This window comes from Perna viridis, chromosome 4, assembly GCF_037379345.1.
Source record: "Perna viridis isolate PV_CMFRI_1.1 ecotype Kerala chromosome 4, ASM3737934v1, whole genome shotgun sequence".
Lineage (NCBI taxonomy): Eukaryota > Metazoa > Mollusca > Bivalvia > Mytilida > Mytilidae > Perna > Perna viridis.
In genome coordinates, this window is record NC_142448.1 from 32625678 (window position 1) to 32640799 (window position 15122).

The 15122-nt window shown below is 32.1% G+C and overlaps 1 protein-coding gene across 4 annotated transcripts in view; it reads right to left on the reverse strand.

Annotated features, from left to right (window-relative positions):
* Positions 1 to 1583: 1583 nt before the first annotated feature.
* The window catches only part of LOC148619796 (Golgi-specific brefeldin A-resistance guanine nucleotide exchange factor 1-like), a 47554-nt gene continuing 34015 nt past the window's right edge, over positions 1584 to 15122 (reverse strand). For 2 of the 4 annotated variants that reach the window (XM_088580073.1, XM_088580074.1), the window contains 9 exons: positions 14647 to 14985; positions 13309 to 13439; positions 11673 to 11774; positions 10738 to 10851; positions 10212 to 10380; positions 9451 to 9660; positions 8783 to 8988; positions 7828 to 7890; positions 4682 to 4873 (listed from right to left, as the gene is read on the reverse strand). In XM_088580073.1, coding sequence (XP_088436199.1) covers positions 4829 to 4873; positions 7828 to 7890; positions 8783 to 8988; positions 9451 to 9660; positions 10212 to 10380; positions 10738 to 10851; positions 11673 to 11774; positions 13309 to 13439; positions 14647 to 14985 — 1379 coding nt within the window. In that variant the 3' untranslated portion in view covers positions 4682 to 4828. Of the gene's footprint in view, positions 4874 to 7827; positions 7891 to 8782; positions 8989 to 9450; positions 9661 to 10211; positions 10381 to 10737; positions 10852 to 11672; positions 11775 to 13308; positions 13440 to 14646; positions 14986 to 15122 lie in introns of all 4 variants that reach the window. The other 2 variants (XM_088580075.1, XM_088580076.1) reach the window with 2 other exon arrangements.

A 15122-nucleotide genomic window follows, 5' to 3' on the forward strand; every position in this document is an offset into this window, starting at 1 on the left:
TGACATCACAAGCACAAACCAGAAGTACTGACATCTTAAATTCAATAAATGTGTTTTACAATGTCGGACAAATAGAATCTGTAATATCATTGCACACACTTTAAAATTTACAAACCACCTTATAGTTATGTTTTAACCGACCAAAATTATTACTTCGAGTTAATGAGTTAAAGCTCCATTTCATATTGAAGTGTAATAAAAAACAAAACTATATTTTCAATATTTTTGCTTTGAATTGGACAATTTTGAATGGGAATTTAGAAAAAGCACCTCTTTAACCATTGCACTGAACAGTATTTGGCAATTAGTGTCCCCTGTGAAGAAAAGGTTTTTTGTTTGAGCTGGACTTGTTTCTTTCGTGTGTGTATGTTTTGTTAACTGTGTTTGAAGAGAATTGACGAAATCTCACATCTATGTTTTAATAACCCTCTTGTATTATTTTTTAACATTGTTTGTCCTTGAGTTCCCCTACTGGCCAGATATATAATCAATGAACATGTAAGTACAGCATTACCTTAGAAGTACTTTTCTATGAACTTTATAATTTGAAAGAGGGCCAAAGTCCTTTGTAAAAAAAGAGGACTAGTATTTGTCATTTTGGCCTAGACACTGGTGTGCACTGTCTTTCTGTCAAAATTTCTGGTTTTTAGGGCATAATTCTGGAAGAAATGTCACCAACCTGAAAGTTTCTGAAAAATTTCTTGAGGTCCCTTTCAACTTTAAAGTGTCAATATTTTATTCACAAAAGAAGTAAATGATTTTTTACAGTGACATAATGACTTCTACCAAAGTTTACACTTAAGAGGGTGTCAATGAAAACACTAGGCAGTGGTTTGAAGATGACAAATTTTGAATGAACATCGTATCACAAATGCATCCTTTTTTGATATTGAATATATTTTCATTAACTGCAACAGTTAAGAGAAATAAAATACATACAAAGCATTGAAATGCACTGAAAAAGGGAGATGACTCTTTATTTTGTGCATAATTTAGTTGCTTTGTTATATAACTTTAAAATCATTTTGTGAGCCATCAATAGATGATTTAAAAAATTGTTGTATTATTTGACATACATATGGTAGAGACATTGGAACAAAAAATGAAATTTACCATGTGCAACCCATATAGGAATTTCCTGGTTTCTACATGTACAGTCAAAGACGTTTTGTAAATAAGAAAGATAGGCCTTTTACCACTCATTTCTCATCTGTTCATTCAACTGAATATGGTTTCTTTTTTTTAAAAGTTAAAACAATGTCTTTACAAGTGTCCTCCGAATTATTTCTTGTATCAACTGGAAAAAAGTTTTAGAAAATCATAAGCATATGAAAGTCAATAAGAATCATCTCATGTTCACTGTAAAATAAGCAATGGCAACTGAGTGAATTGAAAACTGGACTTTAAATCATTCGGTCTCACATCAGCTTGGGTTTGGTTTCCAGTAATATATGGATATGTATCCACAAGGATGAAGGGTTACTTTTTTCAAGAATGCTTTCAAAAATGGAAATTTCAAGACCTAAACCCCCTCTCACTAATCACACTTAATATCATGCACACAAGGTCATCAATAACAGAAATCAATATTTGACATGTGTTTATTGGACAGATAATTTCTGTTATAACATTGATGAATCACAGATAAAACACAAAATATACAAAATAAATATGGTTGGTTATATACAGACAATAGTAGTACAATTTGTAAAGATAAGTATTTTTTTATATGTTCCACGTACTTTCTGAATAAACACAAGAAGAAATATTTCATAAAACACTATATCTATATGGCTTTAATTAACCCTCAAATAAAATTCATTGCATTAATTAATCATCATACTAGACCAATAGACCTTTTTTTTAACTCCTGACTTTGACTTCGTTTTTTTTTCTAATTGTAAGCAAAGGGAAGGAACTCTTCAACCCAGCAGACTGGCTTACTATCAGATTGAGGCAATGGACAGCAGTAGACTTCAAATTCAAATATTTGATTTAATGGAGCTGTGGTAAGTACTTGGATACTTTTATCTAGTTTATTTAAAACCATTTAGAACATAATGAAGTGAAAAAAGTTCAAGCTTAAAAAAAAAGTTTACTCATTTTCCTTTCCCCACTCAGACCGCCAACATGGGCCTCACTCAAATGGCCACCCCCCTATATAGTACCAAAAACACACTGAACCTATACATATGTACTGTAAGTGCATTATTAGTGTGTACTATGATTAAAAGTAGTCAAAATAAAGCCGAGAATGTGTACTTTAAAATCATAAATGTAATTAACTACAAAAGTGTATGAATATTGTTTACATGTATGAGTAATTTGTCTCCATGCTGTCAGTTAGCAGAAAAGGTTAAAATGTGGATTTTCAGTATTATTTATTCAAGTAAATTTTGAGAAGTATTTCTACAATCGTCATACCATTAGCATAATGATTTTGGAAGCCTTATTTTCTAAGCTTAGGAACGGTATGCAATGTCATTTGTCCTGGGAATTCACAGTGAAACTTTGAAAATTACTTTTTAACATGTTAAGAAATGGAAACATTAGAAGTGGTTAGTGAGACTTTGGTTGTCGAGCATTGGTGGGTTATGTCCCTTTGAGAAAACTTGCTTAAATTGCTTGCATTCTGAAAATATGAAAAAAGACTATTTAAGGCTTATGAAAATGTGATCTGAAAAAAAAAAACTTTCCTATATAACCAAGAAATCCTGTGCAATAATTGAGAAAATGAAGAAATTAAATTTTCTGACCATTTAAACAAGTACAAAATATTTCTAGGACTAACCCCTACTGTAACAGGTAAAAAACGATACCACTTTGAATATGAAATCATAATCAATTGCAGAATGCATTCAATCTGACATAAATGCATACAGCAGTAAGAGTGCAAGGCAGGGATGTCTCCGACACTTGAGGGTAAACATTAAAGTTCTAGATAAAACTTAATTCCAATAGTAGATGTAAACATTTTACTTAAAGATGGATAATTTAAAAAAAAATTCCTTTAGATTTCAAAACTCTCCAAGAAACACAAGGAAACGAATATGATGGTGGGAAAAAAATTAAATGATATTAAGCTTTGAGTGTTTAAAATTGCTCTAGTTATCTCCCTTTTCAGTAATAATTAAGAAAAGTGAAAAGAAGTGTAACTTTGTGCATATACAGTTCAAAATTTTAAAATGCTATTTAAAAAAAACAAATAAAATTCTCTCTTTTTTTCTTACATTACACTATGAAGAAAACATTTTGCTGATTTTACTTACCTTGAATAATGAGGGATTCATCTGATTTTCCCACAATATCCTTATACATGTAAATATTTCTTATATTTCATGGAATTGTTACATTTCCATCACATGCTTTTGTAATAGTGCTAAGATATCTACTTCCACAATCTTTTACTCTAACATTTGTATTAAGTTCCGTGTCAACCTATTTCCATAAATGTAAGTATACTTTGTCTGTTAAAATACCCAATAGCAGAAACAGCTTATGTTAAAAACGTCACAGTTTTCTGTGTACATTTTGTTTTTAGTAGAAAGCAAACAAAAAAAATATTAACAAAATCATTTTCTCGTACAATAAAACAACATAACTGTTCAATAACAAAAAAACTGAAATTTATTCATTTGACAGAATCCAGAAAAATTAGCATTTTTACTGTAAAGATTAATATGTTTACAAACTACCTGACCCAAGGTATGAAGTCATGGATAATCTTTAAAAGTTAGACTTAAAATAGTGTATAACTAACAAATGACATTACTACATTGTCATGAAGTATAGCGTAGAATAAATTAATACATTCATTTTACAATATCCAATAACTACCTGTACATCTACATGTATCTATCATGTATCTATCTATTCACAAGATATGAAAGAAACTAAAAAACCTGAATTCAAATGTACAGACTGTAAAGTAAACAAAAACACCATTTGAGAGTAATTTTTTGTAAGAACCAGGCAAAATGGGAAAATCAGAAACATGCATTTCAAAAATGTGAAATTTGAACTCAATTTACCACAGTGATATGAAAAATTTTGTCTTTTCTCAATTCTGATGGTGCAAACAGTCAAATTAAAGTTCTACAAAGTAATCAATGGACACACACATCAATCTGTTGGGATATTCCACAAAATTTGTATACAATATTTCTGAATTCAAATGTATTGACATTCTGGCAAAGAAATATAGCCAAGCACTGGAATGGCATCAAATGCAATGTAAACAAAAGCTCTTGGTTTTTCTAAAGCCGAGTTATGATTTCACACTACTCTTTTGTAACGTATTGACTAAAACCCTTGGTGAGTAAAAACAAACAGCTCATAAAATGTACATGAACACAACAATAACATGTATCAGAAAATACATTAAAAATAGCAAACATTTAAATTAACAATTCAATGTATTTTAGCATAATAAACTGGAGCCTGTTTCAAAAAACGAAACACAAAAGATAACATCATCTAATTAAAATGCTTTGTCTAACATGCTTAACTAAGCTTATTTATGTACATGTAAGTTAATCACATGCACATATTATATTTGTATTTACAATATTACCACTTAAATGAAATTTTTTGAGAAAAAAAAAAATTAAAATTTAACAATCTTTTCTTGTCCATTTTGACCCCAAATCACGAAAATTTCACTTATATGGTAACCAGTTTTCATCACAGAATGTCTTTTGTGACTGTCATAATAAATCACAAAGTTAAAACCACTGCCGATAAATATATAGCTGAATATTGAATGTCAGTTTCAATCTTCACACAGTTTTAACAGGATAAACTAACTTGGGTGACGTGTGTGACAAAATCACGGGTTTTCTGTCACTATCTGGGTCAGCTGATCGTTCATCCCCTACAAGTAAATAGGAATGATTAAATGTAGAATTTTACATTTACTACAATTGGCAAAGATTTCTTTATTCTATGTCTAAGATAGGGAAATGTTTAATAAATCATGCAGTACCTGCTATGTACCAGTATGACATTGTAATTTTAGAGTCTTAATAGAGCTAGCTCTCTGTACTGCTGCAACAGTTCATGAGAGTATGTAACACAAGCAGGGATACATCATTTTGTCTCCCAACCAACCAACTATCATTCATTAATCTTTATACCACCCAAATAGTAGAGGATCAGCAACTGCTTTAAATAAGTCTTCGGTATAACTGTCAGTATAGACTTTATACCACCCACATAGCAAAGAAATGGCAGCTATCAATTAAAAAGTGTAACTCTGCCTGAGAAACCAGTGGCTAATTTCACAAAAAAAACCCCAAAAAAACCAAAAAAACCTAAGTTTAAAACTACATCATAACTTACAATAATTTCTGCACTAACAACTACACATGTATTTTTTTTTAAATGAACACGAAAACCTGACATCCTACACTATAAATCATAATCAATACAATATCTTGAAAATAAATTTAGTTTCTCTTTTTAAAAAAAAAGTAAATAGGCAGTTCCATATTAGTTCTATGATCCAGTTCTTGTGATTTCAAATTATGCACCTTTATTTAGTCGCTACCTTTATTTAGCCTCTAATATACTTTGAGTTTGTTCTAAATCTAGTTTAATTATAACCTGCACTGGTTTATACCCATGGTGAGTAGAATAACATATTAGGAGCACTGGAAATTGACAGTGGCATAGATAAAAATTTTTTTTTTATCCTCTAGCACCATATTAGACATTTAAGCTGTAGAGTTAACCTGTTTATGAAATACAAACACCCCAGAGTTACTCAAGTAATACTAAAGATCATGACTTTTGGCTTTGTGTAATCAGGGTAAGAAGAAATATGATTTATAACCTATTATGCTATAGTATTGTGAACCGGTCTAAACAGAACCACTTCTAGACTTTAAAATATGTTTGATTTGACATGTGTTCACGTTATCTAAGCCAAAAGTACATTTAAATTGATGTAAGGAGACTTGAAAAAAAGTCTCGTTAAGACAGGTTTTCTGATTTTCAGGATTTTGTTTGGACAGGTTTCACTGTGTTATCACTAGAAAAATATATGCCAAGATTCATATAGCAGATGACACATGTGACAGTATGGTTTGTTTGTAATTAACTTAGCTAAAAGTATAGTATACAGCATGTGTGATGTTGGATTTTTAAATACAATACATTTATGACACATTAATTCTCACAAAATATCACCTGAAGTACTTCTAGTAAAAATATTTCACGAACCATTTGGATCATTGTTTTCATAAACTTTATGTTTGTGCTATTTTCAACCAGTTGAAAAAGAAAACATTTTATTTTCTCGTAAGTTTTGAGTTGTTCGTCCATATTGACTAACAAAATTTCTTTATTACTGTAATTAATGAAAATCTAAGATAGACATGTTTAAGACAAAATGTCCTGTATAAGTTTAACACAATATAAATATCCTTGTGACTTGATTTTTAGTTCAATGCTTACAAATACAATTCTGAATTTCATTATAATGTAGAAAATTACTAAAATCAAAGGAAAACTCTTGATTTACAAAAGCCATCAGGCAGTATTAAATAAACTGCCCCTATCTCAATCTTAGTAGATGAGAGTCTGTTGATGACAACGAAGTCAACAACTATACCCATGATTCCTTTCCAAAAGAGAAAACATGTAAATTTGCTAATTAAAGGAGAATAACTGGGGGGGGGGGAAACACCAATTGACCACAACCAAAGAAAGGAGACCAAACCAATGTATCAAGTACCATGTACACAATATATACATATATACAATCTTTGGGAATATGATCTTTAAGTCATTCCCCTTGAGGTCATGTCAAGGTTCAATGGGAATACATTTTATAATATTCTTTAGAACCTATTTATAGAAATAACTAGACTAGTGACTAAGTCTGAAAGGTCCAAGTCCCATATGGGGTGTTTACAAATGTCCCTTAACTTGAGTAGCAGTCTTTATAAAAATCAGACAGTTGGTGATTCATGCATGCAAAAAACCCACTGAATTTAGTTTGATTTCTTACTCAGAAACAGCTATAGACCACATAACCAGTCTTAGTTTTTCATTTAGGTGTTGTACTTCTGAGTTAAAATTTATTGATTGTACATGAAATTAGAACTCTGCAAGAGTTATCATTCTTGATTTGGTTTGATTTTATTGATTTTAGTGGAAAATATATAGAGACCGAAAAGCCATCATCTGTTTCGTGGGTTTTTCTACAGCATGAATCACCTTACCATAGGCAGTGTCTTATATAGACTAGTATTTCATACATCTGTGATGTTCTCCTTTAAACTGTAATGAACTACAGTTACAAAAAATTTAACATTGCAATCCAATCTTCCTATAACATTTCATATGTACATATAAGTAAATAATATCAGTGCTCATTTTGTTAAAGATTTTAGATCTTCTTTTGACCAACATTTACAATGCATATCTTTGATTAATAATTAAAACCAAATTTCAGCACTATGGACAGCTTTTTTTAAAATTCAAATATGTCAAAAGTCTTCAATATCAAGAAGACTGTCATGACAAATTTACAACACATTCAGACTAACCCTTTTGATTTCAACATGACCTCAAATAGAATGATGGTAAATTTTCAATGTGATAAACAAATTCAAAAGGGAAGCAACATTACAAAGACTTATTTTTATTAGCTTAACAACTCAATAACCCTGGAAGTCTTAAAACCTTTTTAATAAGATCAAAGCTAGAACATTATAGTTTCTCAAGCATAATTTTCAATAAATAATCCTTTGACCAAGCTTTTTGTTGGGAGGGTGATATTATGATAAATATTGAAACATATCAAGGCAAAGAGGGAATTACTTCTCTACTTTTCAGAAGTCTTGACCCAGGGAAAGGAATATGACTCCATATTGATTTTTGAACCTGAAAGAATTGATAAAATAACTTCTTCATTAAACACTTAGTTAGATATGCATGCAACATGAACAATAATAGTGAAACAACTATATTCACAAGATCACTGCTTATTTACCATTTTCGGGTTCATCAAAAATATGGATTCACAACCTAAAAACACTAGCCTTCATTTGATCACATTAAAGACATCCATCCTCAAATGTTGTTTTCTTAAATACTTTTGTTGACCAAATAAAAAATCCTTTAAATTCAAATATTATAATGCAGTGACCATTTACAACAAAATGCATAATACTACCAAAGCATAACTGTAGTAATTACAGAATAGATAAATGGTGTGTAGCTTTTTCAATTAGCAAAGCAGGTTCATTTATTGGCAAATAGAAGCTTCTGATCTGACTATAATTTATTTGTGACACAAGAAAAATTAAAACACACACACACACACAAAAAATAACAGACTGTTTACTTATTTTAAAAAATGGGACTATCAGCCATTCATTTACCAAAACTAAGCAAACTAAGTGAAAAAAAGATATTCAGAAATTTGAAGCATGCTTTTCAACCTCTTTGTTTATCTTTATTACTAAAGGAATCAAGATTTAACATATTTTTATGCAGTACATAAGCAGTGCATTAGCTTACCTAAAGCACAAAGCAATCTAAAAAAGGTCTTTTACAAACATGAGGGTAACTCTAAAATATTAAACATTCTTTTTCCCACTGACAGATATTCATCTAAAGACAAAACAATGGACACAGAAACAGACATCAGTTCTTTGATGTAGGCTTTGTAGCATTCTGCCTTATTAATATTTAGGAAAAACAGCAAGGAACCTAATACCCTCAGAAATCATGCCTCATCCCGCGATTGCAATCGTTTTCATGCTAAACTTACTTGAGGAGATATATATGGTACAGTTGTAGTATCAATCACATCTGGATTTAGCAGTAAAGGTGCACAATTTGTATTCATTGGAACTCCAGAATCAGATTCCATGGTGAACATATTTGAGGGAGGGTCTTGTAATAGATAAGAGGGAAGGGACTGATGGTGTGTGGGAGAGTGAACCTTTGGGTGACCTGAATAATTTCTCAGATATTCTGAAATTCAAGAAATAAAATGGTTTCTTAAAAAATTTTTAGTTGTTGAATATTATTGTAGTTTTAAATAAATAAATAATTGAATAAAATAATAAGTATCAAAGTAATTTTCTTCTTATACAAGAACGATTGCATGCAAATATATTTTTGAAATTATAACTAGATATCTAACTCAAGATGTGAAAATTATAACCATATCAAAATTAAACGTGTATAAAATATGAAATGTTAACTTAAGGTGAACTTAATTGATCAAAGCTATTTGTATGATGTATTTGATTACACCTATCAAATATCACTTATCTTTTGAACTACGACAGTGTAATACAATAGCTTCAAAGTTAGTATCTTTTAGGTACCAAAAGTGAAAAGCTGAAAATTCTAAATTATTTGATCCTTTGAAATAGTTTTGATCAATGTAGTCTTGCTAATTGAAAGCATACGTTAGTAACTTAAATTTACCATTGACATCTTTAACAACAGTGACCCCTTCTAGCTGTTCCTCCTCCTCTTGAACTTCGTGGGGAGAGTTCATTTCTGGAGGTGGTGCTATTTCAGAGGGCACCTGTTGTGTGGGAACTGCTTGGGGGACTTGAGGCTTTGGTGCCACAGGGTTAACTTGTGGCAACTCTGGTGATGGAGGTACCAAAGTAGGCTGTGTATGTTTAACTTCTGAATAAAAAAAGACAGCAGTTTAAGCATGACAAGATTTCAATCAAAATAAATAAGACATTTCTAAATTTTTTGGTACATAGCATAACTAAAAGTCCACAACCTTCAATTTTTATAACTCTAGGAGCAACCAGTCATATTTACTAATAAATAATATATGTTGAAGAGGAAAACATTTTCAAGCTCAATTTTGTATTACAGCTTGCACTGACTAACTGTTGATTTTTTTTGGAAATTTTTCAAAATTATTGATGATTTTTGTTCATAAAAAGTGAGATAACTACTACATGTGTTCAGTTTAGGGACCCTCTCTGTGTTTTTGAAAAGACACTTACTGTCTGGTTTTCATACCTGATTTTACAAAGTCAACATACATAGGGCCAATTGGCAAAATTGAAAGTAAATAAACAGATAAGTAACAATCCAAATGGAAAAATCTTAATCTGAAAAAGAGTTTCATTTTTGTTTCAAAGTGGAGGAAAATCAAATCTGGGGTTTATTTTTTTCTCATATTAACATTCTCTTAATGTTTAACCTGCTACTCAAACTACCTTTAACACTGGGTTTGAATAAATCCTGTCTAAGATTTGGCAGGAATGTATCAATTCTGTCCCAGCTGAGCTTCCATAGTTGTGATTCAGCACCATCTGTAGTTTGAAAGATACCAGCTGTATCCATCACCAGTAACATGTTCTTTAAAGACTCAGGTATGGCCTCAGCCTACAAATATTACAATTATCATTAAGATGGCAAGGAAGACTTAGGTTTGGCCTCAGCCTACAAACATTACACTTATAAGTAAGATGGCAAGAAAGTATTTCAATTTTGTTTCACTGTAGTAATACCTTAAATGCAAATTGAAAATGTATCCATCTGTTTCAGTGGTAAATACAAGTTAACAAGAAAAGTGCGAAAGTCCATATTTTGGAGGCTGGATCAATACCACTATAATAAATTTCTTATTGAATATTACCGAAAGCTTACAACCAATCTGCTAGTTAAACGGGAACTGAACTCAAGAAACTGAAAGGTTTCCTATTTTATATTTCATGTACAAGAAATCCAAATAAGACTCACCAGCAAGTCACTTTTATCAGCATGCATATATTTATCCATAAAATCCAGAATGGTCAACCACAAGGCTGTGAATGTACTGAGAGATAACAGTGGGGTAAGATGCTGTAAAAATACCTACAAACAAAATATACAGAAATTTCATAAAACAAATTGATTGACTGATTGAATGTGGTTTAGTATCCATAGGTAGACTAGTACTTTTTACGGAGAAAACAAAAAATAGCAATATTGTTTTGTAACAGTTCAACAATGTAGGACTGATTTTTCATGTGTTTTGGGCTGATATTTTTCATCCTGGTGGGATTGTTGTCTCTTCATAGTAATATTCACCATATCCATACTTGTTATATGTATTGGAATTGACATCACCATATTAATGTAACTACATAGCTCGTGGAAACAGAAAGTATAAGATTGTCAATCAAAATATCCCAGTGATATCTCTCCACCATCAGACTCTTTTATCAACAAAAGGAATAATATTATAATACCTTACAGAGCAGAGTAGATCCATACCTTACAGAGCACAGTAGATCCATACCTTACAGAGCACAGTAGATCCATACCTTACAGAGCAGAGCTGAGTAGATTCATATCTTACAGAGCAGAGCAGAGTAGATCCATACCTTACAGAGTAGAGCAGATCCATACCTTACAGAGCATCATAGATCCATACCTTACAGAGCACAGTAGATCCATACCTTACAGAGCAGAGCAGAGTAGATCCATACCTTACAGAGCAGAGCTGAGTAGATCCATAAATTACAGAGCAGAGCAGATCCATACCTTACAAAGTAGAGTAGATCCATACCTTACAGAGCAGCGTAGATCCATACCTTACAGAGCAGAGCAGAGTAGATCCATACCTACCTGACAGATCTACACCTTACAGAGCAGCATAGATCTATACCTTACAGAGCAGAGTAGATCCATACCTTACAGAGCAGCGTAGATGCCCTCATTCTTGTTTCTTCCATACCACTGGGGTCTTGTAAGTTGATATTCTCTAACAGTTTGGTCAACAGTGGAAACAAAACCTGCAATGTTGATCAAACAGTAAGTCATTGCACTTATGTGATTGTTATGTATGAAATTAACCTATAGGTTAAGCTGAAATACAGATAATAGTATAATTACCATGATAATTATATGGTCTAAGTTACATTTTGTAAACAGAAATTTTGTCAGAATTGATCGATATGGTCACTAAAGCTTGTCAGCAAGCATGGTATCTAAGTACATGTATAATACATGTTCTGTGCAAGTAGCACTGTATGTGAGGTACCAATTTTCGTGGTTTTCATTTATAGGCCAAACCACAGAATACTGAAAACCTCAAAACCAGGAATTCAAGAATCCACAAACTTGTGTTTCTTCCTTTTACCACAAAAATTGGTATCCATGAATTAAAGAACTTTCACAGTAACTCTTAAACAAGAAAATGACCTAATACCAAAAGGACCACTCTTTCATCAAGCCACAACATTCTGCCCCAAAACTTAAGTAACTGTCTTTGTAAGAAACACCCGCCGAGTTGCTTATAAAATGTTTATTCTTGGATAGACGACAGAGGAAACGATAGCAATAACAAATCGGTTCTCATTGTGTCTTTGTAAGAATCATGCAAAATCTGAAAACACCCCAAAAAAGGCTACATATTTTTATTTTTGTAATTAAGTTGTTTTATGGGTCTATACTCTGAAATGTGTAATTATTCATTCAAATCTGCCTGCTCTTAGGAGATAATCAATATTGAAAATCCAATAGATTCTATTGTATTTGAGTGTCATTTACAGAGTTATCTCCCTTAATTTTGAATTCTACAGTGTATTCTATACAATTTTTATCTCCTATGAGCATGGGTTATATGAAAAACCAAATGTTAATTTCTGTTTACTAAAGCATTTTAAACAAAATATCAAAAATAAAAATATGTAGGCTTTCCAACCATGTATTACATTTTGCATGATTCTTAGCTGGAATGCTACTTAAAATGTTTTTTCAAAGAATTTCTGAGTTATCTTATAACACATGAACATAAAACAGATGTACATATACACCACAATCTTTTATAAAAGGAGTGGCAAATACATGTAATTGTTATGTATTTTTATTCTTATTAAATTGAAACAAATGAATTGAAAAGATGTTAAGATGTTTCTAGTGTGTGATCTGTAAAACCAATATTTTCTTGTGTTATCCTTTACATTATAATGAATTTATAGTAGTGATGACAGGGAATAAACAACAAAATTGGATTCATTACTTGAAAACAGAACAAGTAATGGAATTGTTTTCTTTAATATGAAGGGGCAATAACAAAATTACAGAACTGATATACACAAGGCAATAGTCAAAAGGAGTTGACATGGCAAAATCTAGAAAAATCTCAATTACAAGTTTGGTCTTAAAAAACATAAAAAAAATTGCTGGAATTGTATTTGGAAATTTAAAAAGTAATAATTGGTAATGTAATAATACCTGGAAAAAACCTTAAAAAATAAATGCTTTAAATGCTTGGTGTATTACTAAATCATACAATACTGTACTAAGCTGTACCAGCACCAATACCTTATTAAAACAGGACTCCCACTCTGCTGCAGATAATGTTTGTAGGTCATGAACCAGTAATGCCCTCTGTAGGTAAGTCAAAGCCTGACTTCTAACTTGCCTTCTTATATCACAACAGAGTCTTGCAATACCTGGACATATCAATAGATTGTTTTCAGTACTACATTAACTTCACTTGAAAACATTGATTACCGGTACATTGTATTTTGAAATACTTACATGTTTTTATAAATAATTTTTTTTTAACATGAAGTTTCTCAATTTACAGTGCCAGATTAAATTGTAGAGAGAAACCATAGGTAATACTGATTTTACTGTACCACAGAAACCACTATAAATAGATAAAAATACAGTAGAATCTGTGTAAAATCCTCTACCTCCATTTTAAATCAGCAAAAATGATCAACACTTAGGCTGTGGTAAGATGGAGGTTTAAAAGTAAATCTACGCCATACCAGGTTTTTTTTTTGCAGGCCAGAGATTTTTGCCTTGAATTTGAAACTTCATCAGTTTTTCATCCTTTCAATGAACTAGTCTATTTGTTAGGACAGGTAGGGCAAATTACATACTGCATTTATTTTTTTGGGATAGGGACGAAATAATATGGGATAAATTTAATGCTAGAAATTTCAAATGTCAGATGATAAATACGGTATACTTTTTACTTTAATTCAATAAATCCCAGATCTACCATGTGGTTTGTTTGTTTGTTTGTTGAGATTTAATGTCCGAGCAGCAACATTTCAGCTATATTCAGACGATGAACATGAAATTGATGATAAAATGAACATGAAATGATGATGAAATGAAAAAGGGATGGGACACAAGGATAATGGGAACGACAAATTTTGATTGCCACTAGAAATAGGGAGAGGTGGGTAGGGTCGGCAATTTAGCCTCCTGTGGCGGAGCCCTATGGTTCCTACTCCGGGAGAATACCACAGTAGGGTTCTTTAACGTGCGAGGAACGTGGCATCTTTCCCAACACGGTGCACCACTATGGTTTGCGGTCAGGTTTTCCGTATTATAGCCTGACAACCCCAGCATGTAACACGCCAGGGGTACCCCATTCCACCACCTGGGGCACACATCCCAGTTGCTCTGTGGGCAGAGCGCCCAAGCCCCTGGCTAGGGTTCTGAGCACTATTTAGTCGCCTCTTACGACAAGCTTAGCGCTACTGCAGGCCTATTCTTTTAACACCCGGACCTGCATGGGGATCTACCATATGGTAATTTGATACATAACAGCAAATACTATAGTAAATAATGGGTTTCAGAAGAAAATACTGCAGACTAATAAACAATCCCCTCAAACAGAATTAATGCTCATGCTCATACCTTGTAATAAAGGACACCAGCATTTTACCCACAATGCATTAGTTCCAGCATCTATGGGTTCACTTGGATCCTGATGTTTTTGTTCCTCCTCTGCCCAAGATTTATAAATAGAAGCGGCACGAGTGTGTAAAGTGTGCATCAAGTCCAACAGTTGTATTGACAGAGAATGTATTCCTGCAGCTGTGCTTTCTTGGTCACCTTCATCATCAGACAAACTCAAATTTTGCTGATGTAACCGACTTGGAGAAGAATTGGATTTTTTCATTTTATTTTTTGATTTTTTATACTGAGTCTTTGAACCTTTTGGCTTTCTCTCTGGCATAACAGTCCTTTGTCGACCTGTCAAGAGAAAATCAACCATAGTTTTTTGGGGCAGACCTGTCAAGAAAAAAATCAACCATAGTTTTTTTTTTGGTTTTTTTTTTTGGGGGGGGGGTACCAGTAATCACAATTCTTAAATATTGAACTAATAAAAT